The sequence below is a fragment of the Salminus brasiliensis genome, chromosome 11 (assembly GCF_030463535.1).
Source record: "Salminus brasiliensis chromosome 11, fSalBra1.hap2, whole genome shotgun sequence".
NCBI classification, from domain to species: Eukaryota; Metazoa; Chordata; class Actinopteri; order Characiformes; family Bryconidae; genus Salminus; species Salminus brasiliensis.
Window position 1 is genome coordinate 37241985 of NC_132888.1, and position 25682 is coordinate 37267666.

General features: G+C 41.2%; 2 protein-coding genes across 2 annotated transcripts; both read left to right on the forward strand.

The window, feature by feature from the left end:
- Positions 1-4129: 4129 nt before the first annotated feature.
- LOC140565059 (transmembrane protein 25) lies at positions 4130-15881 on the forward strand. Its single transcript, XM_072690815.1, has 9 exons — positions 4130-4337; positions 6845-6926; positions 7042-7392; positions 7908-8198; positions 8946-9077; positions 10245-10278; positions 12013-12116; positions 12396-12479; positions 13142-15881. The coding sequence occupies exons 2-9, from the start codon at positions 6851-6853 to the stop codon at positions 13213-13215; spliced, it is 1146 nt and encodes a 381-aa protein (XP_072546916.1). The 5' UTR covers positions 4130-4337; positions 6845-6850; the 3' UTR covers positions 13216-15881.
- Positions 15882-18694: 2813 nt separating this feature from the next.
- LOC140565474 (T-cell surface glycoprotein CD3 delta chain-like) lies at positions 18695-25378 on the forward strand. Its single transcript, XM_072691400.1, has 7 exons — positions 18695-18698; positions 19559-19631; positions 20066-20133; positions 21591-21779; positions 22112-22252; positions 24714-24763; positions 25000-25378. The coding sequence occupies exons 3-7, from the start codon at positions 20091-20093 to the stop codon at positions 25057-25059; spliced, it is 483 nt and encodes a 160-aa protein (XP_072547501.1). The 5' UTR covers positions 18695-18698; positions 19559-19631; positions 20066-20090; the 3' UTR covers positions 25060-25378.
- The last annotated feature ends 304 nt before the right edge of the window (positions 25379-25682 follow it).

Genomic DNA, 25682 nt, shown 5'->3' on the forward strand with positions numbered 1-25682 from the left:
GATCCGGTCAGTGTCGTTGTCTTTTCAAATTCAGGAATTCCTTTTCTCCTAATCCCCTAGGGGGCGCTGTAGCAAGGGTTTGTTTAGAGCGCCATACAACATAATGGTCATGGTACAATTATCAGTAATGGTCACACCAGATTATGTCCAGTAATGAAGCAGTCACGTTACTGGTAATGGTCGCAACAGACAGTGTCCAGTATTTACAGTCATGTTAACGTAATCTGTAAATGTAAATACTGGACATTGTCTGTGGTAACAGTCATGTTACCTGTTACTGGTAAATGTTACCACAGACAATGTCCAGTATTATAACAGTCATGCTATTATCAGTAATCATTACGCCACATTATGTCCAATAATGTAACAGTCATGTTTTCGTGACCGGTAATTTACTACAGATTATGTCCAGCAATGTTACTGTTACCATTACCAGTAGTGGTGACGCCAGATCAAGTCCCAATAATGTAACAGTCGTGTTACCAATAACATTCAAAACAAATTTTGTCCAGTTATGTAACAGTCACATTACTGTTACTGGTAATGTCACAACAGATTATATCCAGTTATGTAACAGTAGTGTAACTGTTACTGGTAATGGTCACAACAGATTATGTCCTGTTATGTAACAGTAGTGTTACTGGTAATGGTCACAACAGATTATATCCAGTTATGTAACAGTAGTGTTACTGGTAATGGTCACAACAGATTATGTCCAGTTATATAACAGTCGCATTACTGGTAATGGCCACAACAGATTATGTCCAATTATGTAACAGCAATGTTAATGGTAATGGTCACAGCAGATTATGTCCAGATATGTAACAGTAGTGTTCCTGTTACTGGTAATGATCACAACAGATTATGTCCAGTTATGTAACAGTCGCATTACTGGTAATGGTCCCAACAGATTATGTCCAGTTATATAATAGTAGTGTTACAGGTAATGGCCACAACAGATTATGTCCAGTTATATAATAGTAGTGTTACAGGTAATGGCCACAACAGATTATGTCCAGTTATAAAACAGTCGCATTACTGTTACTGGTAATGATCACAACAGATTATGTCCAATTATGTAACAGCAATGTTAATGGTAATGATCACAACAGATTATGTCCAATTATGTAACAGCAATGTTAATGGTAATGATCACAACAGATTATGTCCAATTATGTAACAGCAATGTTAATGGTAATGGTCACAGCAGATTATGTCCAGATATGTAACAGTAGTGTTACTGGTAATGATCACAACAGATTATGTCCAGTTATGTAACAGCAATGTTACTGGTAATGGTCACAGCAGATTATGTCCAGTTATGTAACAGTAGTGTTCCTGTTACTGGTAATGGTCACAACAGATTATGTCCAGTTATGTAACAGTCGCATTACTGTTATTGGTAATGATCACAACAGATTATGTCCAGTTATGTAACAGTCGCATTACTGGTAATGGTCCCAACAAATTATGTCCAGTTATATAACAGTAGTGTTACAGGTAATGGTCACAACAGATTATGTCGAGTTATGTAACGGTAGTGTCACTGTTACTGGTAATGGTCACAACAGATTATGTCCAGTTATGTAACAGTAGTGTCACTGTTACTGGTAATGGTCACAACAGATTATGTCCAGTTATGTAACAGTAGTGTTACTGGTAATGGTCACATAAGATAAGGTCCAGTTATGTAACAGTAGTGTTACTGGTAATGGTCACAACAGATTATGTCCAGTTATGTAACAGTCGCATTACTGGTAATGGTCCCAACAGATTATGTCCAGTTATATAATAGTAGTGTTACAGGTAATGGCCACAACAGATTATGTCCAGTTATATAATAGTAGTGTTACAGGTAATGGCCACAACAGATTATGTCCAGTTATAAAACAGTCGCATTACTGTTACTGGTAATGATCACAACAGATTATGTCCAATTATGTAACAGCAATGTTAATGGTAATGATCACAACAGATTATGTCCAATTATGTAACAGCAATGTTAATGGTAATGGTCACAGCAGATTATGTCCAGATATGTAACAGTAGTGTTACTGGTAATGATCACAACAGATTATGTCCAGTTATGTAACAGCAATGTTACTGGTAATGGTCACAGCAGATTATGTCCAGTTATGTAACAGTAGTGTTCCTGTTACTGGTAATGGTCACAACAGATTATGTCCAGTTATGTAACAGTCGCATTACTGTTATTGGTAATGATCACAACAGATTATGTCCAGTTATGTAACAGTCGCATTACTGGTAATGGTCCCAACAAATTATGTCCAGTTATATAACAGTAGTGTTACAGGTAATGGTCACAACAGATTATGTCCAGTTATGTAACAGTAGTGTCACTGATACTGGTAATGGTCACAACAGATTATTTCCAGTTATATAACAGTAGTGTTACAGGTAATGGTCACAACAGATTATGTCGAGTTATGTAACGGTAGTGTCACTGTTACTGGTAATGGTCACAACAGATTATGTCCAGTTATGTAACAGTAGTGTCACTGTTACTGGTAATGGTCACAACAGATTATGTCCAGTTATGTAACAGTAGTGTTACTGGTAATGGTCACATAAGATAAGGTCCAGTTATGTAACAGTAGTGTTACTGGTAATGGTCACAACAGATTATGTCCAGTTATGTAACAGTTGCGTTACTGGTAATGGTCATGTTTTCGTGACCAGTAATTTACTACAGATTATGTCCAGCAATGTTACTGTTACCATTACCAGTAGTGGTGACGGCAGATCAAGTCCCAATAATGTAACAGTCGTGTTACCAATAACATTCAGAACAAATTTTGTCCAGTTATGTAACAGTCACATTACTGTTACTGGTAATGTCACAACAGATTATATCCAGTTATGTAACAGTAGTGTAACTGTTACTGGTAATGGTCACAACAGATTATGTCCAGTTATGTAACAGTAGTGTTACTGTTACTGGTAATGATCACAACGGATTATGTCCAGTTATGTAACAGTCGCATTACTGGTAATGGTCCCAACAGATTATGTCCAGTTATATAACAGTAGTGTTACAGGTAATGGTCACAACAGATTATGTCCAGTTATGTAACAGTTGCGTTACTGGTAATGATCACAACAGATTATGTCCTGTTATGTAACAGTAATGTTACTGGTAATGGTCACAACAGATTATGTCCAGTTATGTAACAGTAGTGTTACTGTTACTGGTGATGGTCACAACAGATTATGTCCAGATATGTAACAGTAGTGTTACTGTTACTGGTGATGGTCACAACAGATTATGTCCAGATATGTAACAGTAGTGTTACAGGTAATGGTCACAACAGATTATGTCCAGTTATGTAACAGTAGTGTCACTGTTACTAGTAATGGTCACAATAGATTATGTCCAGTTATGTAACAGTCACATTACTGTTACTGGTAATGATCACAACAGATTATGGCCAGTTATGTAACAGTAGTGTTACTGGTAATGGTCACAACAGATAAGGTCCAGTTATGTAACAGTAGTGTTACTGGTAATGATCACAACAGATTATGTCCTGTTATGTAACAGTAGTGTTACTGGTAATGGTCACAACAGATTATGTCCAGATATGTAACAGTAGTGTTACTGGTAATGGTCACAACAGATTATTTCCAGTTATGTAACAGTAGTGTTACTGGTAATGGTCACAACAGATTATGTCCAGTTATGTAACAGTAGTGTTAGGGTAACTGTTCTGACCAGTTGTGTCCAGTAGGTCACGCTCTCTCTCTCCAGGTGTTCAGGCTCCGCTGCTTCTGCCTGTGTGAGTCTGCACTGCGGAGACTTTCCAGACCGGAGTAGCAGAGTGGAGAGTGTTTATGAGCCGTCAGCAAGGGGAGAGGCGTTCCTGCAATGCACGAGCTCAGCAAAGAGACTGATAGCACAACACACACACACACACACACACACACACATTTGTGTGTGTTAGATTTTCTTATTTATTAAATCATATATTTATTAATTAAATATTGCTGAGGTCATTTACCCCCCCCCCCCCCCTTATCATCCCCCCCCACCACCACCACCACCTTTATCATCTCTCTCTCTCTCTCTCTCTCTCTCTCTCCCCTCAAACCCCCCCCCCCTCTCTCTCTCGTCCGCGCGCTCGGTAACGACATCATGCCTGTCTGCGGAAGCTCGTGAGCTGAACCAGCTGCAGTGTAACCGCTCTCCTGCCTTTGAAAGTGTGTGTGTGTGTGTGTGTGTGTGTGTGTGTGTGTGTGAGTGAGAGGGTTTCTGGTGCTGCAGGCATGCATGGATCCACAGCGGGATAGAAACACCTCCAGCGGTCAAACACACACAGGTAACGCTCATCTCAGTGTGTGTGTGTGTGTGTGTGTGTGTGTGTGTGTGATTAAACCTAAACAGTTGCAGAGTGCATCATCATTCGCTGTCGTCATCAAGAAGGAGGTGTGTGTGTGTGTGTGTGTGTGAAGAAACAGCTGTAGTGGGAATCAGGCTGCTGGTTGCTTGTCAATAACTGTATGAAGGTTGTGTGTGTGTGTGTGTGTGTGTGTGTGTGTGTGTGTGCGCGCGTGCCTCCGCGTGATAAACAACACGACCTCGTTCACGTTACCAAAGATGCTCCGCGTTACCTGTCAATCATACCTGTCTCAGGACCAGCAGGATCAGGGGGTCACTGGTTTCAGGGGGTCCAAGCCGGTCTTTGATGGTCAAGCTGGTTGGACGGCTGGTCATCCAGGGTAGGACGTACCTAGCAGTAAGGCTAGCTTACTGAATCTTGGACTGGCTTGTCTATCAGGCTGGTCATACTGGTTGACCTGTTTGGTGAAGCTGGTTGACCAGCTTGGTCAAGATGGTCATATCAGTGGACCAGTGTGGTCAGACTGGTCAAACTGGTCAACCAACATGGTCATGATGTTCAGTAAGCGCTCTCATACTGGTTGACCAGTTTGGTCAAGATGGTCATATTAGTGGACCGGTGTGGTCAAGCTGGTCAAACTGGTCAACCAACATGTTCATGATGTTCAGTAAGCGCTCTCATACTGTTTGGTCAAGATGGTCATACGGTTGGACCAGCATGATCAGGCTGGTCATACTGGTCAGTAAGCTTTCTTATACTGGTTGACCTGTATAAGGCTGGTCAGACTGGTCAACCAGCATGGTGATGAGGTTCTGTAGGTTTTGTCATACAGGTTGACCAGTTTGATGAAGCTCGTTGACCAGTTTGGTCAAGAAGGTCATACGGTTGGACCAGCATGATCCGGCTGGTCATACTGGTCAACCAGCATGGTCAACATTTATGATTTGTCAAACTGGTTGACTTGTTTGGTGAAGCTGGTTGACCAGCTTGGTCAAGATGGTCATATCAGTGGACCAGTGTGGTCAGACTGGTCAAACTGGTCTACTAGCACGATCATGATGTTCAGCAGGATTTCTCCATACTGGTTGACCAGTTTGGTCAAGATGGTCATATCAGTGGACCATGGTAGACCAGCTAAACCATCAATCTCAAATGAAAACATACCCTGTGCTGGTCAAGCCCTAAGCTGGTCAAGCCCTAAACTGGTCAGCCAGCTTCACCAGTTTGACCTGGCTGGACAAAAGTATTGGGACACCTGCTCATTCACTGTTTCTTCTGAAATCGAGGCTGTTAATAAGAGCTGATCCTGCTTCTGTTGGAGTAACTGTCTCTACTGTCCAGAGAAGAAGCCTTTCTACTTGGAGGGGCATTGCTGTGAGGATTTGATTGCATTCAGCGACATATAGGTTCATCAATGTTGATCTGCTCCAGAGAGTCCTATTCTATCGGCAGGACGTCTCTACAGGGACTCGACAAGCTGTGTATGTGTCCACAAACATTTGGACGTATAGCTGATCAGTGTCCGTGACTAAGCAGTCGGGTCGGTGTGGTTTAGGCTCAGGGCTGAAGGGCCTGATTGATTAAGTGCTAGCATTAGCATCTCCTGCCTGTGTTTGGAGCTTCCCTGGGAAGCCGCTGAAGTATTGACCGGTGTCCAGATCGCTATCGCCGTCATCACTCTCCCCTCGTCCCTGATCTCAGACCTATATACACACAGATTAGCCATAACATTAAAACCGCCTGCCTAATTTTGTGTAGGTCCCCCTCATGTCGTAAAACCAGCTCACGGACTCCGCAAGACCAAGACCCGGTCAACCAGCGTGGTCATCATGTTTAGCGGGTTTTCTCATACTGCTAAACTACCGCAGCATTAGCAACACTACCACAGGATTGGTATTGCTACTGTGGTGACCGCCAGCACCACGCAGAATTGCTACTGTAGTGTTAGCATCGCTGTGTTAGCATTGCTGTATTAGCATCGCTACTGTACCCCCTGCCAGCCTCGCTCAGCATCGCTACCACGGCATTAGCAACACTACTGCAGGATTAGTATTGCCACTAAGGTGACTGCAGCCACCAGGGTGTTAGCATAGCTACCACGGTGTTAGCATCGCTACTGTGCCCCCTGCTGGCCTCGCTCAGCTTCGCTACCACGGCATTAGCAACACTACCGCAGAATTGGTATTGCTACTGTGGTGACCGCCAGCACCACCCACAATCGCTACCACAGTGTTAGCATCACTATGTTAGCATCGCTCTATTAGCATGGCTACTGTGCCCCCTGTCGGACTCGCCTAACATCACTATCACAGTGTTAGCATTGCTACTGTGCCCCCTGCCGGCCTCGTCCAGCATCGCTACCACGGCATAAGCAACTCTACCGCAGGATTAGTATTCCTACTGTGGCGACCGCCGACCTCGCTAAGTGTCATTATCGTGACGTTAGCATCGGTAATCTTGTGTATTTGTGCGATTATCTCCTTTAGGAAACCATGGAGTGTGTGTATTTGAGGAACGGGGCGGGGCTCTCTATTCTTCTCCTGCACACGTTTACCTGGGGATGGACTGGTGAGGATCACGCACCTGGCACCTTCAGTACGACACTTGGGCGACATGAACAGGGGTCTCATGCCTGTCTCGATAACCCTGTCCCTCTGTCTGAATATTTGTATCGAACCTTTAGGAGCAATTGATCCCGCCCCCAAGATTGACGGACACCAGCGCTCGGAGGTCACCCTGCAGGAAAATGTCTCCCACCGCTTCAGCTGCGAGTCGGAGGGCTGGAGTGCACAGGCCCCGCCACTTCTCACCTGGTACCTGAACGGAGAGCGGCAGAGCGAGGTGACGGGCAGCCGAGGCACGGGGCGCCTGGTGATGACATCGCCGGAAGATTCAGGACGGGTGAAGTTCTCCTCGGAGAGGAACAGCAGCTTCACACTCCAGCCGAGGAAGTGGGACCGTGAGCTGGTGTGTGCCGCCACCAACCCGGTGGGCGGAGAGAGCTACAACGCTACGGTCGTCCTCAATGTTCAGTGTAAGCTGCTCAGTGGTCTACCGAGGTCTCCGAGGTTGTGGCGTCTCTACAGTCGCTAAGGTTGTTGTCCTGTTACAGCGCCTACTTGTGTCCAGGTTCCAACTGTCTAACTCAAAGGTCTTCAAATCTGGACCTTGAATCCTGTTTCCAGTCCTGGACTTTGTCAAACAAGTACCTTACCTGTCCCCTTAACGTCCAGCGAGAACAATGTCCAGGACTGGAAACTGACCTTGGAGACCTAGGCTCGAGTAGTTGGTTTGAGGTTGGGTATGCCGAAGCATCGGAGGTAGTCCTCCCTCTTCTCCATTCCATCCAATTTCATCCGGCACTGATGGTACTACCATGGCACTGATGGTACTACCACCACCATGCTTAACAGTTAGAGCAGTGAAGGTCTCGATTCTGGGGAGAATAGAGAAGCTATCCACTGTAGTCCATCATGATCACTAGCAGGACCCTGTATACCTAATATAGCATGACATCCCTCCCTGACGCTTTCCTTTTCCCCCGTCCAGTTCAGCCGGAGATTCTGCGGGTGAACGCTCACTACAGCGAAACGTCCGACCCTGGCCTCTCCTTGGTCCTCTTCGCTCTGGTTCGCTCCAACCCCCCTGCCACAATCACCTGGGTGGATCAGTCCGGCCAGCTAGTGGCCAACTCCACGGACTTTCTGATCCTGGACTCCCGGAGTTATCCCTGGCTGGCCAACCACAGTCTACAGGTCACCCTGAGCAGCCTACCGCCAAATGTCTCGGTCAGCGTCAACAACAGCATCGGCTCCGTCCAGACCAACCTCACGCTAACAGGTCTCGGTTACCTCCTCATGTCTAGAGGGCTTTAAAAGGTTTAAAGGGCCCGAGCCATGTCGCTTTGCCACCAACGGCCGGAGTGGGTAGATGGCGCTATCTCCCCTCGTCACTCTTAAAGCGATGTTGGCCGGCACAGCCATCTGTTAGCTGGTGCGGTGGAGCTGGGGACCCGGCACTTTCCTCAGTGTGTCGGTTATTGTAGCTAGTTAGCCTGCTTGTTAGCCCTGTAGCCAATCAACCTGCTCGTTATCCCTATTGTAGCCCATTAGCCTGCTTGTTAGCCAGTTACCCTCATTGTAGCTAGTTAGCCTGCTTGTTAGCCAGTTAAAATTGTAGCAAGTTAAAGATAACCATTAGCCAGTTAGCCTGCCTGTTAAGCGGTTACCTTCATTGTAGCCAGTTAGCTCATAGTTAGCCAATCAGCCGGCTTGTTATCCATTTATCCTTATTGTAGCCCATTAGCCTGTTTTTTAGCCAGTTACCCTCATTGTAGCCAGTTAGCTCATAGTTAGCCAATCAGCCGGCTCATTGTCCATTTATCCCTATTGTAGCCCATTAGCCTGCTTGTTAGTCAGTTACCCTTATTGTAGCTAGTTAGCCTGTTTGTTAGCCAGTTAGCATTGTAGCAAATCAGAGATAATCATTAGCTAGTTAGCCTGCCTGTTAACCAGTTACCCTTATTGTAGCTAGTTAGCCTGTTTGTAAGTCAGTTAACTTGTTTTCGGCATTTTTTCAATTTCCCAGAATTCCTGCAGTCACGGGTGGAGGTGCCAATGCTGGGGATTGTGACGGGCGGCGTTGTCGGCTTCATCACCCTCCTCATCCTCACACTGATGGTGCTCTGCCTTCTGCACAAGGACAAAGGCAAAGCCATCGGTACGCCTGCCCTTAGCTTTGCTAGTGCTGACCCTGTGGTATGTCTAAGGACGCTTCCGCGAATGACCTTCGCCTCCGTCGTATCTTGGGGGGAAGTAACAGGGTGGTCCGGTCCAGGACAACCTGTCCTTGCTCCGCCTACCTTTTACCAGTTTGCCCAACCTGGATAAAATCCCTTCATGAGGGACTGTAGCTCATATCGTTAGCTATTTAGCTAGTTTCTCTTATTGTAGCCATTTAGCATATCTGTTAGCCAGTTACCCTTATTTTAGCCATTTAGCATATTTGTTAGCCAGTTGCCCTTATTGTAGCCATTTAGCATATTTGTTAGCCAGTTGCCCTTATTGTAGCCATTTAGCATATTTGTTAGCCAGTTGCCCTTATTTTAGCCATTTAGCATATCTGTTAGCCATTTGCCCTTATTGTAGCCATTTAGCATATCTGTTAGCCATTTGCCCTTATTGTAGCCAATTAGCGTATTTGTTATTTAGACAACCTACTGTAGCCCTTTAGCATATTTGTTAGCCACACACCCTTACTGTAGCCCTTTAGCTTGCTTTTTAGCCAGTTGCCCTTATTGTAACCATTTAGCGTATTTACTAGCCAGTTGTCCTTATTGTAGCCATTTAGCATATTTGTTAGCTAGTTGCTCTTATTGTAGCCATTTAGCATATTTGTTAGCTAGTCTCCCTTATTGTAGCTAGCTCATTCATCTGCCTGTCACCAGTCAAACCTATTGTTGGCAATGAGCTGGTCGTTTGGTTGTCTGCTAGCCAGTTAGCCATATTGTACAAACGAACAGATCAGAATATTGACTGTTCTTACTCTTGTTGTTGCTAGTCAGCTGATTGTTCTGTACAGTTCTGTAAATATTAGCTAGTTCCCCTGATTAGCCAAAACCTTCGTAGAATTGTTGCTAATCTTTAGCCCGCTTGCTAGCCGGTTACCCTTATCTAGTCAGTTGACTAGCCTGTTTGTTAGCTAGTTAACGTTTTTATAGCCAGCTAGCTGATCGGAGGCCTATTATTGAGCGTAAGTGACAGAATTGTTTTACTTCTGTTTATTTGAACAGCTTTTTAATTTTAACGACGAAAAAATAACGAGAAGTGAAAGAGAGTCATTAACCTGTCTGTCTGTCTGTCTGTCTGTCTGTCTGTCTTTCTTTAGAAGACCATGTGGCTATTCCCATAACTCCAAAACGGTACGTGAAGGTTCCTCACACTCCATTACAAACTGAAGGTGGTTCTTGTAGGGCATCGCTACAGAGTATACCCTGCTGAAAAAAACGCCATGGCTAGCTCAAGCCGGTCAAGCTGGTTGACCAGCTTGGCTCTTGACCGGCATGAGGTATGTTGTTGCTTGAGTTTGATGGTTTATCTGGTCTTTAAGCATGAGCAACCTGACCAAGCTAGACCACCAGCATGAGCAGCATGACCAGCATCCACAAACGGGTCACTGAGCAAGACCTTGCTGGTTGACCAGCCTGACCAAATGACCGAATGCACTCTGCTGAATGAGAACTCCAGCTAACCAGCTAGCTTACCAGCATGGGCTGTGTTTTTGGTTGATGACCAGCTTTTCAAGCACCTTGACCACCAAAGACCAGCGTAGACCACCAAAGACCAGCCACCGGCCAAAGCTGGTGCTTGTTAGCCATTTGCCCTTATTGTAGCCACTTAGCGTATTTGTTAGCTAGTTTTCCTTATTGTAGCCATTTAGCGTATCTGTTAGCTAGATTTCCTTACTGTAGCCATTTAGCGTATTTGTTAGCTAGTTTTCCTTATTGTAGCCATTTAGCATATTTGTTAGCCATTTGCCCTTATTGTAGCCATTTAGCATATTTGTTAGCCATTTGCCCTTATTGTAGCCATTTAGCATATTTGTTAGCTAGATTTCCTTATTGTAGCCATTTAGCGTATCTGTTAGCTAGATTTCCTTACTGTAGCCATTTAGCGTATTTGTTAGCTAGTTTTCCTTATTGTAGCCATTTAGCGTATCTGTTAGCTAGATTTCCTTACTGTAGCCATTTAGCGTATTTGTTAGCTAGTTTTCCTTATTGTAGCCATTTAGCATATTTGTTAGCCATTTGCCCTTATTGTAGCCATTTAGCATATTTGTTAGCCATTTGCCCTTATTGTAGCCATTTAGCATATTTGTTAGCCAGTTGCCCTTATTGTAGCCATTTAGCATATTTGTTAGCCATTTGCCTTTATTGTAGCCATTTAGCGTATTTGTTAGCCATTTGCCCTTATTGTAGCCATTTAGCGTATTTGTTAGCCATTTGCCCTTATTGTAGCCATTTAGCATATTTGTTAGCTAGATTTCCTTATTGTAGCCATTTAGCGTATCTGTTAGCTAGATTTCCTTACTGTAGCCATTTAGCGTATTTGTTAGCTAGTTTTCCTTATTGTAGCCATTTAGCATATTTGTTAGCCAGTTGCCCTTAATTTAGCCATTTAGCGTATCTGTTAGCCTTTTGCCCTTATTGTAGCCATTTAGCATATTTGTTAGCTAGATTTCCTTATTGTAGCCATTTAGCGTATCTGTTAGCTAGATTTCCTTACTGTAGCCATTTAGCGTATCTGTTAGGTAGTTTTCCTTATTGTAGCCATTTAGCATATTTGTTAGCCAGTTCTCCTTATTCTAGCCATTAAGCATATCTGTTAGCTATTTGCCCTTATTGTAGCCATTTAGCATATTTGTTAGCAAGTTCTCCTTATTCTAGCCATTAAGCATATCTGTTAGCTATTTGCCCTTATTGTAGCCATTTAGCATATTTGTTAGCCGGTTTTCCTTATTTTACCCATTTAGCCATTGAGTCTTGAGCTGGACTTTTCAGCAGGCTATATTTTTAAGTTAGCATAGCGTCCTGGCTTTCGGCTTGTAGTGTACATGTTGGATTGTGTGTGTGTGTGTGTGTGTGTGTGTTTTGTAGGGATGACTCGGTGAGAGTGCAGGTGGACAGAGTGTATCTGCCCCGGGAGAACATGTCCCTGCCCTCCAACATGCAGCTGAATGACCACAGCACGCTCTGCAAAGGCAAGACCAGCCTGAATCGAACCTCTGAGTCCAGTCTCTGAATTGAATCTCTGAACCGAATCAAAACGTGAATCACGAGCATGAAGTGAATCAAATGGGATTAAGGAATATTTTGTGATGTGTGATGATTTAGCTTATGCAGTTAGCACCAAGCTAATTGGTGTACACATGCTTCCGTTACTTGTTAGCTACGTTAGCCTTGTAGTTTGCATCTAACCTTTAGGGGCGGGGCTTATTGTCTTGCGTGAGAACAGAAATCAGTGTGTGAACTGCTTTCAGGACGGCCGAGCTCCAAGCAGAGCACTTTAGCACGGAAGACCGATGAGGAGGAGGAGGACCTGTCGCTGGCCTACGCAGCCAGAGGTCAGACGATTGGCCGTCTTTGGCCGCCATGGCTTTGTTTTTGATTGATGTGTGCGCACTGACTGGCCGGCCCACCCCCATGTAGCTCCACCTTGCTGGTGTACAGTTAGGCTGTTTCCAATAAAGTGGCCAGTGAGTGGAAGCGCAAGGTAGTAGTAGGTGTTTCCAATAAAGTGGCCAGTGAGTGGAAGCACTGGGTAGTAGTAGGTGTTTCCAATAAAGTGGCCAGTGAGTGGAAGCACAAGGTAGTAGTAGGTGTTTCTAATAAAGTGGCCAGCGAGTGGAAGCACAAGGTAGTAGTAGGTGTTTCTAATAAAGTGGCCAGCGAGTGGAAGCACAAGGTAGTAGTAGGTGTTTCTAATAAAGTGGCCAGTGAGTGGAAGCACAAGGTAGTAGTAGGTGTTTCTAATAAAGTGGCCAGCGAGTGGAAGCACAAGGTAGTAGTAGGTGTTTCTAATAAAGTGGCCAGTGAGTGGAAGCACAAGGTAGTAGTAGGTGTTTCTAATAAAGTGGCCAGTGAGTGGAAGCACAGGGTAGTAGTAGGTGTTTCTAATAAAGTGGCCAGTGAGTGGAAGCACAGGGTAGTAGTAGGTGTTTCTAATAAAGTGGCCAGTGAGTGTATTTATCTGAAAGGGTTTAACAGTACCTTTCTCTGCCCTCAGGTTTTGCGAGGTACCCCATGGTCGGTTACATCTACAAAGTGAACAGCACAAGCAGTGATGAGATTTGGCTTTGACTCAACTTCTCAACACACACACACACACACACACACACACACACACACACACACACACCAGGATTACCATTTGTCCTTTCAGGTTCCAGTGAGGTGTGTCCGGTCCCCAGTTCATGCATTTTATGGATGGACGTTTTAACCATTTTAGCTATGAGAGCATCCAGGTTTCCAGACAGATGGAGCTCCTATATTCCCCAGAGGAAACATTTAATGCTGTTAGGAATTAAAGTAAACATTACGTTCGTGTACAGCAGCCGTATGAGAGCTGAATCGTTCATCATAACTTAGCCGATCAGCTGTTGGTGTTCAGAAATCCTCCACAGTCATACATTGCATCTGTGGCCAAAAGCTAAAAATTGCAGTATAACTCAATTTATTCATTATTAAGTCATTATTATTTTTTTTTTTTTGGTTTTGGTTTTAGTATGTATTTTTTATTTCCTGAATTACACACGCCTTATTCAGATACCATATTAAATTAACAATCAGAAGACCCTAAAAACATTTAAACATTAATATAAACTATAAAGAAAAACCCCCTTTAAAGTGACTCCAAACATCCAAACATTCAAAAATTCAAAAATTGATTCAAACATTAAAAAAAGGTGAATTTCAAAGTGGGGAATTACTGTTCAAGTTGTTGGAATCACTGATCAAATATTTGGAATTTACAATTAAAATGTTCCCAAACATTGAACAATGATATAAAACTTTAACCACGTTTAAATGTTTCCAAACATTAAAAATTTATTTCAAACTGTGAACTTTGACCAAGACTTTTGAACCCAAATTCCAATTTTTATCAGAATTCCAATGATTTGAATACATTTCTAAAAAGTTTGAAATTAGTGATAACATTTGGAATTACTTTAAAATTTTGGAATCACTGATCAAATAATTTGGAATTACTGTTAAAATGTTTCCAATCATTAAACAATGATTTCAGACTGTATCCACTGGAATCAAAATTGATTCAAAACTCATCATCAACATCAGAAAAACAATCCTAAATTTTGAAACAATTTTTGTCAGAATTCCAAATGCTTGGGAAACGTTTTCAAAAGTTTAAAATTAGATCAAATATTTTGGATTTATTATTATATTATTATATGTATTAATGTTTCCAAACATAGAACAAACTTAACCACTGGAATCAAAATTGATTTAGAAACATATTCCAAGCGTTGGAATTAAAAAAACAACAACTAAAAAAGTATGGAATCTGTGTTCAAAAGTTTAGAATAGTTTTTCTGGTGTTTGGAATCAATTTTAAAACATTCGGAATCAATTTGGATTCCAGTGGTTGAAGTTTGGAATAAACTTTTTAATGTTTGGAAACATTTAAACGGTAATTGATTCCAAACATCAGAAAAACAATTCCAAACTTTTGAAAAAAGATTCAGTTTTTTTTTTTTTCAGAATTCCAAATGATTAGAATACATTTCTAATAGTTTGAAATTAGTGCTCACAAGTTTGGAATCACTTCCAATTTTTGGAAATACCATTTAAATGTTTCCAAACATTAAAAATTGATTCCAAACGTTTCAAAATTGATTCCAAACATCAGAAAAAACTATTCCAAACTTGAACACAGATTCCATTGCTTTTTTTTTTTTTTTTTTTTTTATTATTCCAACGCTTGGAATATGTTTCTAAAAGTTTGAAATTAGTGCTCAGAAGTTTGGAATCACTTCCAATTTTTGGAAATACCGTTTAAATGTTTCCAAACATAAAAAATTGATTCCAAACTTCAACCACTGGAATCCAAATTGATTCCAAACATCAGAAAAACTATTCTAAACTTTTGAACACAATTTGTTCAAAATTCCTACGCTTGGAATATGTTTCTAAAAGTGTGAAATTAGTGTTCAGAAGTTTGGAATCACTTCCAATTTTTGGAAATACCGTTTAAATGTTTCACTTTTAAAAATTGAACAGGAATTCATAGTTGTAAACACTAGAATACGTGTGTTTGAATAACCATGTCCATCTGTTATACAAACGCATACACATTTTAACCCCTCGTTTGTTACTCTTCCTTCATATCTAACTTGACTCCCACGACCTGCTTTGAACATTTTCCGCGAGGAGGCCTTGTGCAATAATGAGTTTCTGCGACTGGTAAACAGCAAGCTTCTATAACCAAAGGCTTTCATCACCATATAAACAAAGAGCTAAGCTGATTATATGCCAACATTAGATTACTTGTATTTGAATGACAAATAAATTAAAAACTATATTTGAAACATTGTAATATGCAAGCTAATAATGTGTCTGATCCAGTATGAATTAGACATATGAAACTTTGAGGAGATCTAAAAGTGTGTAAATATCATCGTCATCCAAGCACTGTCGATGCTATGTGGAATGCTACATGTTCTTTGTGCAATAAGAGAATGTTCCATAAATGACTCAGTAAATATGATTAATATATGTTAATTAGGCAAGTATCATTAATAAATATATATTTGTTCAAGTGAAATGACGCCACAGAGGGTTCTAGCAGAACGATGAACACAGCTATTTGTATATCTACATGTATATTGATTGTATATTTGTATGCATATGCCTATAATGTATGTACTGTATATATTGATAGTTACTATTAAAGACGAGATGGCCAGACATACCTCTTCCCATCCAGCAGGTGGTGCTACATTGCAAAATGTGTGTCATTCTTGTTATTTACCTGCTGTAAAAGACCATGATCTGATCACTGTTGAGAAATCCAGCTCGAGACCAGATTCAGCTGGTGGTCAAAGCCGGTCTTTGATGGTCAAGGCTGGTTGAACAGCTGCTCATCCCAAGGAAATCGTACTGGTCAACTAGCTTTGCTCCTGACCAGCTTAGCGTATGTTTTGAGCGTATTGGAGTTTGATGGACTAGCTGGTCTATCGGCATGTCCAGCTTAACCAGCTTAAGCTGTCGTCGAGATGGTTATACTGGTTGGTTATACTAGTTTGAGAAAGCTGTCAACCTCCTTGGTCATATTGGGGGTCCACCTGCTTGGACATGCCGGTCAACAAGCTTGGTTGGGTTGGTCAAGTTAGTAGACCATCTTAAACCATCTATCTCAAATAGAAACCTACCCAAGAGCTAAACTGGTCAACCTGCTTAAGCGGCTTGACCATCCTGAGCTGGCCAGGCCAAGCTGTGTTTCATTGGAGTTTGAAGGACGCTGTCGTCAAGGCGGTCATACAGGTTGGCTAGTTCTGGAAAGCTGGTCAATCGGCATGGTCAGGATGATGGTCGTGCTGGTCAACCACCTTGGTCATATTGGGGGTCCACCAGCTTGGACATGCTGGTCAAGAAGCCTGGTCGTACTGGTTGATATCTAGACCATCTTAAACCATCTATCTTAAACAGGAACATACCCTGTTTACTGGTCAAGAGCTAAACTGGTCAACCAGCTTGACCATCCTGAGCTGTTTATTTTTTCAGCAGGTCATTCTTTCAGTGTCCTTTTGAGAAAAGCTTAACCAAGCTGTCGTCAAGATGGTCATACTGGTTGGCTTGCAACCTGCAGGGGTCGCTATTGTCACAGAGTCAGTGCAGTCATACGGCTGTGGAAAGTTCTAGCAGTTTTGAGACCACCAGGTCAAGCCTAGTCTGAGTCTACAGGGCCGGGGGGGCTGTACGTCACCTAGCTAAAACATTAGCATCCACCTCGTAGCCTAAATTTAGCCAATACTTTAGCTCATGTTTACAGATTCCAGTGAGGCATACAGTGTCAGGAAATGATGTGATGATTTAGATGGCCAGTTAGCGTCATGCTAATTGGTCTACACAGGGTTCCACAGTCTAGCTAGCTATATTAGCCTTGTAAGTCCGCTACACAAACAGGGAAACAAGATAACCAGACTCTGAAGTTATGTAGTTTTGGAGTTGTGAAGTTCTTCAGTTTTCATGTGAAGATACAACTAGTCATGCTAAACTAGCGAGCTAGCCTCTTGGGTCATTTTGCTGGGGTGGTTTTCTGACCCGTAGCCAAAAAGTAACAAATGCTGCCTTCTTGGAGAGTATCTCGAGGCCTGGATTGTGGTGCCTCCATTTGACCGATGTATCAAGACTGGCTAGCGGTCAGCAGTTAGCTGTAAACCTTTCAAAAGCCTTTCAGACACAATGTGGTCACAGGGACCTTCATCATGATGAAGATACACCTGTAGGGTAGCCTAGTCGCCGATTTACTGGCTGTCCTAACAACAACCCAACCGAAGGGTCATTACCCAGATGGCGAGCGTATATTGGATATATATACAGCTGGCTTGATAAGGTCGGTACCCCCCCCGACTGTTTGCCACAGCTGGTCCACCCTCGGACCACCCAGATTAAAAAATACTGATTTTAATTTCCAGAGAGACTTTTATTTTAGAAAATACACTAAGAGAGGTTAATGAAGTAATGAAGGGCCTACTTCTAGCCCCCCAGCCTCAACCATCCTAACCACGACGGACACCTGTGACCTGAGTCCTCTTTTTTTAAATGCCAAAACATGTTCCCCCTAAATTAGCAGTCGATGTGTCTCTGATAGCGTTAGCTAACGTTAGCTTGTTTGTTTCCGATATTTTACAGAAAATTTACTAAAGGTAGTTATAGCTCATTTTATTATATTAATCAGTTTATAACTTCATATTAGGTTCTTTTAAAGTAGATTTTGAGATTATTTGTAATAATAATAATAATTTTATTGTAGCTGGTGAGCGTTAGCCTTCAACTTAGCTTAGTTACTTAGCGAGACTTAGCTAACCTAGTTAACTAACATATATATATATATAAATAACTCTTTTTGAGTGCAATTTTTATTAAAATGTTTATTTTTGTCATATTCTAGTTAAAAGTGTTTGCGGGAAGCTAAGACGACGCCCCACATATTTATTAAGATTTAGATTTTTAATTCCGATTAATTTTCCGAAGTTAGTTCCGAAGAATATTCTGATTTTGTAAATACTTATACGAAATATCATCTGCTAATGACTGCCTTCCAATTAATGGTAATTATTTAAAAGAAAACTATATATATATATATATATATATATATATATATATATATATATATATATATGCAATAAAAATTAATATACATGAGTTTGAAAAAAGAACCGCCTCCGTTCTGTTATGTATGGTGGTCCAGAGTTGTGGCAATGACCCAAACTGGGTAGTTTGGAGCCCAGCAGTGCAGAACCAAGCCCAGCCGTGTCCGAGCGACACGCCAGTGCTGTGAATTCCCCTGCAGAAGTAGAACGTACAAAACCCTGCCGTCGCGTCTGCTGGTTAGAAACAGGTGCCGATGGTGGGTCGTGTCTTCCTGTTGCGTACAGTTACCGTGCAGGAAGTTGTTTGTGGCATCCCGGCTGTGCTAGGCCTCTTTAATTTGTCACGGTGAGGATCTGCTGCTCTGAGGAACCTTCCAACAGTCAAACCAAGCCCTAAAATAAACAGGGCCTTCACACAACTGGGCATTTGGAGCTGGTATGGCCTGGAGTGTAAGTATCATATGTAAATATACTGCCCCGTGACATCATCTAGAGTTGAAACCGGTGCTTAAGTCAGTGTAGTAGACCCACCAAAACAGCTCCAGCAGACAGACCCACGGAGGCACGTCCTCCACCAAGGCACCCAGACTAGCGTTAGCAGCAGATCCTTCAAGCCCAAGTGGGTGGGATCCTCCATGAGCACCAGTAAGGAGCCTTGGACGCCCATGACCCTGTTGCAGGATCGCCGGTTGTCCTTCTTGGAGAACTTTTAGTAGGTACTGACCACTGCAAATCAGCATCACCCAACAAGACCTGCCTGCCTGATGCTTTGGAGATGTTCTGACAACCTAGTTGTCTAGAACCTCAGCATATACGTAACCAAGAGTAGGTCTATTCATGTAGCCTTTGTGCAAAAGCCTTGCTAGTCAATATTTGGAGCATTTCTATTGGTCCATTGTTCATGAAAACTGGGCACAATATTAAGAACATCTGGCAGATTCAGATTATATATGAATATATATGAAACAATGGCTTGTTTTGGTTTGGGAAAGTGACGATATAGAGGTCAAACAACTCAAAGAACCCTGTTTCTAAGAGTGTAGTCCAAAAGCTGCAACGCCACAAGCCGATCCAGTTAAGTGGATTCTGATGCAATAGAAAAAAGCATGCAACCGGTCTTCCATTGGCCCAGTTTGTCTTATAAGCTGGGTTTCAGTGAATATTCCCAGTCAGAACCAATGAGTAACTCCTGAAGTGACCGAACCGTAAAGCCTGGAGAGCTGGTTTTCGGTTCCTGTAGGCCTGAACGTTCAGAGTGTCACAGTACGAGAAAAGCAAACACACACACTGACACACAAAAACCCTCGCAGATACACACACTTCCTCCCAACAACAGAAGCGACGGAGAGAGCCTCACAGAGAAGCCGACTGCGAGAGTTTGGGGTAAGATGATAATTTTCGCTCTCTTGAAGTTTTGGCCCAAAAGTTTCGTGATGTCTGTTTGTTTGGTTTTTTAAAAAATTTAAGGAAATTTCTGATTGAGATTAATTTTGCATTGAAGAATTTTGCTGTTTCTGAAGGTAAAAACATTCCAGTTTTATGTTTTGATATTTTGAATATCATGAATATCAATGGAAATGATAATAACGATAAAAGCTTATTTATTGGGTTAGTTTTTTTCGGAATGAGCTGAAGCTGTAGTTACGTTTTAAACGCTTTCTAAAGAGAAGAGAAGGAAACCCTGCGAGACTTAAAATGGCTGGAGCAGAAAAGGCAAATGGCGTCTTTCTTAAGATTGTACTCCATTTAAGACCCACCCAACGCCACGGCCTGGCTGGTTCACGGCCTCTGAATTTTTGCTTGTTTTTGCTTCTTAGTTGTGAAGAAAAGCAAGCGAGAGAAATGAAAGGTCTAATTGTGCTTCTCGCTTGCCTGACGTTTGCAGGTAAGTGTGTTCTCTTAATTCTGTTTTTGTATCTCGTTGACATGCAGAAACCTTGTATCTCCAAATTTGCAACTTTACAGGAGTAGGAAAAAAAAACTTTAATGACGTTCAATGTAGAAAGATTTTATTTCCAGTCATTCTGGAGCATTTCTATTGGTCCAGTCATCATAAAATTCTGATACAACGTAGAGAACAACTTTAAATGTTTTTGCCTTTATTTGAAAGCTCCAGATACTCTTTTTGTAAATATTGTGAAAATTACAATGAATTGCTCAATAGAAATACAATGAATTAAATATGAATTTTGTTCTGAAATAGGTAAATAAGGTATGAATTTCTATTTGAACATAATTTAATAAATCATTCAAAGTCCTGCAAAACACCAATTTTACAAAATAAGGAAAAACTTTCTAAACTCAATGTTAAGGTAAAAAGAGTTTTTTTAAGAGTTATTTTGGATAAATTTTGTATTTGTCATGAAATTCTGATACAACTGTCTGATTCACTTTGTCAAAAAGTGAAAAATAGTTTCATTTTTTATGTAGTTTTTAACATTTGAAAGCTTCAGCTACTCTTTTTGTGAATTTTGTGAAAATCAATAAATTGCCCAACAGAAATTCAGTGTAAGTTGAATATTTTTTGAATTTTGTTATTAAAAAGTAAAATAAGTTATAAATTAATTTCTATTTTTTATATCGAAACATCAAGTTATACCTGCCATGTAAAATTCTCATATTTGCAAAACAGCAACTTCTAAACATTTAACTGAGGTCAGTGTAAAAATATTTTGGCGTATTTCTATTTGTCCATTCGCGATGAAATTCTGATACAATGTAGAGAATTACTGTCAGATTCACATTACATCATTAAATGTTGTAAAAAAAAAATAAGGTCATAAGGCAGAAAACAATGTAAATACAGTACAATACAAAAATGCAATAGTCAGTTTCACAATTTAAATAATATATCAAGGTTTTTGCATGACAACAATATATTTGCATATTTATGTACAACTTTCCAAATGTTTGGAATCACATTTCATAATAATTATTTACTAGTTTAGTTCTACTAGACTAGTTTAGATGTTGTTCTCAATATTTTACACATTTTTGGCAACAATAATAAGATATTTACAGATAAAAAATATACTGTGAGTGTCTCTGACTAGGAATTTTCTAGGAATTTTGAGTGATCTAGTTCTAGATGGGATACGAGGTGATACGAAGATTTTACAATCATCTTCAGCTCTGTTCATCACACTGAAATTTTGTAGTATTTTTATTTTTTCTACAGATTCTTCGTACATTAACAAAGTTTTGTCACTATTCTGATTTTATATTATAGAAAACAGTGATTCTAAATGTTTGCAGGTAGATAAATCATAGCAGTGGTGGTAATGCAATGCAGTGTAATGGGAAGAATAAGACTGACTTTGTGTATTTTATTTTTATTTGCAGCCGGGCAAGAAAATAAACCAAAAATTACTGCAGAAAAAAATGCAAATGTGGCTACATTAAAATGCGATGGAGGAACTTGGGCGGAAGGAGTCAAAAACGAGATAAACCTCAGTGTTGATCGATTGGAGACAGTAACCTGCGAAACAGGCAACAAAAACCAAAAAGCAGTCGTTTTTATCAAAGTCAGAAGTGAGTATGATGCTCTTCTTTATTTTCCCCACAGTTTCTGAGGGAATGTGGCGCCCTAAAGTGGGCAGGTCTCTAGTGAGGGAATGATTTCTAAACAGTGGTGGAGAATATGTATATTTGCACCATAAACAGAGTAAAGTCAAATAGAGTTTGTGATGTTATGTGATTTTGACGTCCAGCCAGCTCCTCGTATCTGTAGAACATCCCTCAGGACTGTCTGAATGATTAAACCTCTGGCATTTGCCTGAAGCTCTTACTGCTACATCCAGCCAATGATCATCTCCACATCTCCATGTTCTCGTCTAACACCATCACTTTGTCTTCCTCTGCAGCCTGTGATAACTGCATCGAACTGGACGTCTGGACCCTCACCGCCATCATCATAGGCAACATCCTGATGACCATCCTGATAGGAGTGGTGGTGTACAAGCTGACAGCCCAGCCCACGGCCAAGACCTTCTCCGGCAACAAAGGTGAGTACCCGAGCATCCAAAGGCCTGAAGTTGGACTGGTTTGACCTTCAACCCCAGTCTGACACCCCTGATCTGGCTAATCGAGGACTTGGATAAGGGCTGGTGGGACGGTGCATCAGGTTGTAGTTTGGCTTTGTTTATAAGACGGTTATAAAGCTTCACAACCAAATAAGGCACTTCGTTAAAGGGGCCATGAAGGGAACACATGGCCGTCCCTTACTGTCATGAACTTCACAAAACATCTAATGCTAGCTTCTGAATACAGGCGAGGGTTGTTTTATACAGGTGTTATGCAGTGCTTATGCATGTGTTATGAAGTTTGTATGTAGGGAGGATCGACAGCGAAATTTTTCTAACATGGTGGGATCTAGATTCGTCAGTGTTTTCGCCTTTTTATGTTTTCCTCTGGAGTCATGGCATTTCACTCTGCAGAAACACCTACAGACCAGGAGCCGTTTTGTAAAGCAGTCATGTGACAACATGGCCCAATCACTCAATCCTACATACGAAAAGTCAGATTGAAGGAAAACCCCAGACCACGGATTTCAGAAGGACCAGAGATCCAGAGATCCAGGGATCCAGAGATCGGTCCTCTGGACCACTCCCAGCCTCGAGAAAGCTCAGTCCGGAAGAATAGCTCTAGAACCCCCTTAGAGTTGGACCAGCATGTGGCGCTAGGGCTTGTTGACCACATCCTCGTGGTGTCGTTAAACCTCAAGGATATTTTTAGGGTTCAGCATCTTCAACGTCCTGCAAAACTCCTGTACCTCCATCTGTGTGGTTTTTCACTTCTTGACATGATTGAATTCTGGCAGTTGTTCTTTATGTTGTGTCCTAATTTCATGATGAACGGACCAATAGAAATGCTCCAAAATGACGTTTGACGTTTAATCGCTGTATGAAAGAAGAAGCTCAGTGCTGCCTTTATTGTTGGATGCCCCGCGACAGAATGCAGCTCACGATTGATCCCTGTGGGACTTTTCTACAAAATAAAAACATTACCATGGACAGTTTAGTGTCAGCTGCTAATGGTAGTTTATCAGGTGATTGCTAACATGGCACTGACTGTTAGCTCATGGCAGCATGTTACGTCCGGACCCTGCATTTCGAACAGACTTTAACCCGTTGACCATTTTTCTTTAATGCAAATGAATCATCTCACAAAGTTTGACCTCCAGTAGGTCTCTCTCTTTACAGAGGCTAGTGTCGTACTAGCGCTTTTTCTTTAGTGGTGTAAACACAGCGCTGCTGCTGCTGAGCTCAGAGGGCAGATTTATTTTTTCTAGCTAACATTTTAGCTTGTGATTAATCAGAATTAATTTTTAGTAATGTTTTAAATCCATTAAACTTTTCAATAGACACCACTAATATCTATCTATCTATATATCTATCTATCTATATATCTATCTATCTATCTGTCTATATATATGTGTGTGTGTGTGTATTGTCTAACTTACTGACTTACCACCTGTCTGTCTCTCCATCTGTCTGACCATCTGTCTATCTATATATCTATCTGCATCTGTCTGACTGACTGACTGACTATCTATCTATCTCTCTATCTATCTCTCTATCTATCTGTCTGTCTGTCTGTCTATCTGTCTGTCTGTCCGACTATCTCTCTGTCTGTCTATCTATTGTTTTTCTTTATCAATCTATCTATCTGTCTGTCTGTGTGTCTGACTGTCTATCTGTATGTCTGTTTGTCCATCTGTCCGTCCGTCTGACATTCTGTCTATCTATATATCTATTTATCTGTCTGTATGTCTGTCTGTCTGACTATCCATCTGTCTATCTATCTATCTGTCTGTCTGACTATTCATCTGTCTATGTATCCGTCTGTCTGTCTGTCTGTCCGTCTGACTATCCATCTGTCTATCTATCTGTCCGTCCGTCTGACTATCCATCTGTCTATCTATCCGTCTGTATGTCTGTCTATCTATTTATCTGTCTGTCTGACCATCTATCTATCTATCTATCTGTCTGTCTGTCTGTCTGTCTGCCTGTCTGCCTGTCTGTCTGTCTGTCCGACTATCTCGCTGTCTATCTATCTATTTATCTGTCTGTCTGACCATCTATCTATCTATCTATCTATCTATCTATTTGTCTGTCTGTCTGTCTGTCTGTCTGTCTACATGTCATGTAAAGGTTGTTTACCAGTCTAAGGGTTCTTCCGACCTCTACATCAGACGGAGATTCCAGAAACTACGGCTGATCGAGCTCAAACGCCTCATTTACTAGAATAAGAACCAACTGAAGCAGCGGAAGTAGACTCAGAAAAAGCCGAGTCATTTACTACAGAATCAGAGCAGCTGCCATTCAGTGTATTTTTGGAGGAACCTAAAGTGATTCTTCTATGAAGAACCTTTTTTGGCACCTGGTTTTTTAAGAGTGGCGGTTTTGTGAGAGTATAAGGATCATTTTTGACCCAAAATAATGTGTTTTTCTTCTTCTTCTCCAGCTTCAGACAGACAGAATCTGATACAGAATGGAGAACGAGACACGTATCAGGTACGTAAAGCGTGTCCAAAAACTTTTGGAGGCTCTTAAACCTTTAACATGTTCTAATTTAGTTATACAGTCGTTTTATCCAGTAATTTAATGAAACATCTATTTTATGGATTCTTTCAGGATTCAGAAATGGTTCCTCTGGTCCTTGGAGGCCTTTTGTTCCCCATGGTTTTTAAGAGTGTTTGTTGTTCCAGGTTTTGGTAGAATACTAAATTCTCTCTCTTTTTCTCTCTCAGAGGTTGAATGCAGGTCAGAAGTCTGAGTACAGCGCTCTGGGAGTGGGCAAAAGGTCTTGAACTGCCTCAGCAAAGCCACCGTGACCATCCTCATCCTCGCCACTTTCATACGATGTCGTCCGATTTATCGATTATGTACTACTTCAGTTTCTTACTTCGTCTTTGAGTGAATATGTTAATATATGTCTTTGAAAATATCTGTCACTGTTATTGTCTAATAAAGCGCTTTCTCTGGAGGGTTTTCAGAAATTCAGAAGCTTTCTTCACCGATCCAGTTGATAGAGATGATTAGTACAGGCATGCTTTGTCAGTTTATTCTCTCTGAATCTATTTTTGTAAATTTGACAAAAAGTTACTTGAATAAATTCATCAGTGTTCATGTCGTGAGTCCACTTTATTTTTATTAATTTATTGGTGCTTATGGAAATCTCTTCGGTTTTGTGAGGTTTTTGTGGTTTACAGTTTTACATCATGTGGGAGTTCATGGTTTAAAAAATTTATATTGTTGCATGGTCCAAAATGTAATTTTTTTTTTGTTTTAAATTGGAAATATTTTGATCAGAACTTCAAATGTGGAAATCGATTATTCAAAACACATTTTATTTTTATAAAAATTTAGGAAACATATGTTGGTCCAAAATGTTAATTTAGGAAATCTAAAATGAAAATTTAAAGTGTACATT

What these genes read in the sequence shown, in the direction of transcription:
- LOC140565474 (XM_072691400.1), top strand. Translation starts at nt 20,091, where the DNA reads ATGAAAGGTCTAATTGTGCTTCTCGCTTGCCTGACGTTTGCAG. An exon ending in CGTTTTTATCAAAGTCAGAA is followed by an intron (nt 21,780 to 22,111) that starts GTGAGTATGATG and finishes CTTCCTCTGCAG; the next exon opens with CCTGTGATAACTGCATCGAA. An exon ending in GACCTTCTCCGGCAACAAAG is followed by an intron (nt 22,253 to 24,713) that starts GTGAGTACCCGA and finishes CTTCTTCTCCAG; the next exon opens with CTTCAGACAGACAGAATCTG.
- LOC140565059 (XM_072690815.1), top strand. Translation starts at nt 6,851, where the DNA reads ATGGAGTGTGTGTATTTGAGGAACGGGGCGGGGCTCTCTATTCTTCTC. An exon ending in GACCAACCTCACGCTAACAG is followed by an intron (nt 8,199 to 8,945) that starts GTCTCGGTTACC and finishes TCAATTTCCCAG; the next exon opens with AATTCCTGCAGTCACGGGTG. An exon ending in CCACAGCACGCTCTGCAAAG is followed by an intron (nt 12,117 to 12,395) that starts GCAAGACCAGCC and finishes AACTGCTTTCAG; the next exon opens with GACGGCCGAGCTCCAAGCAG.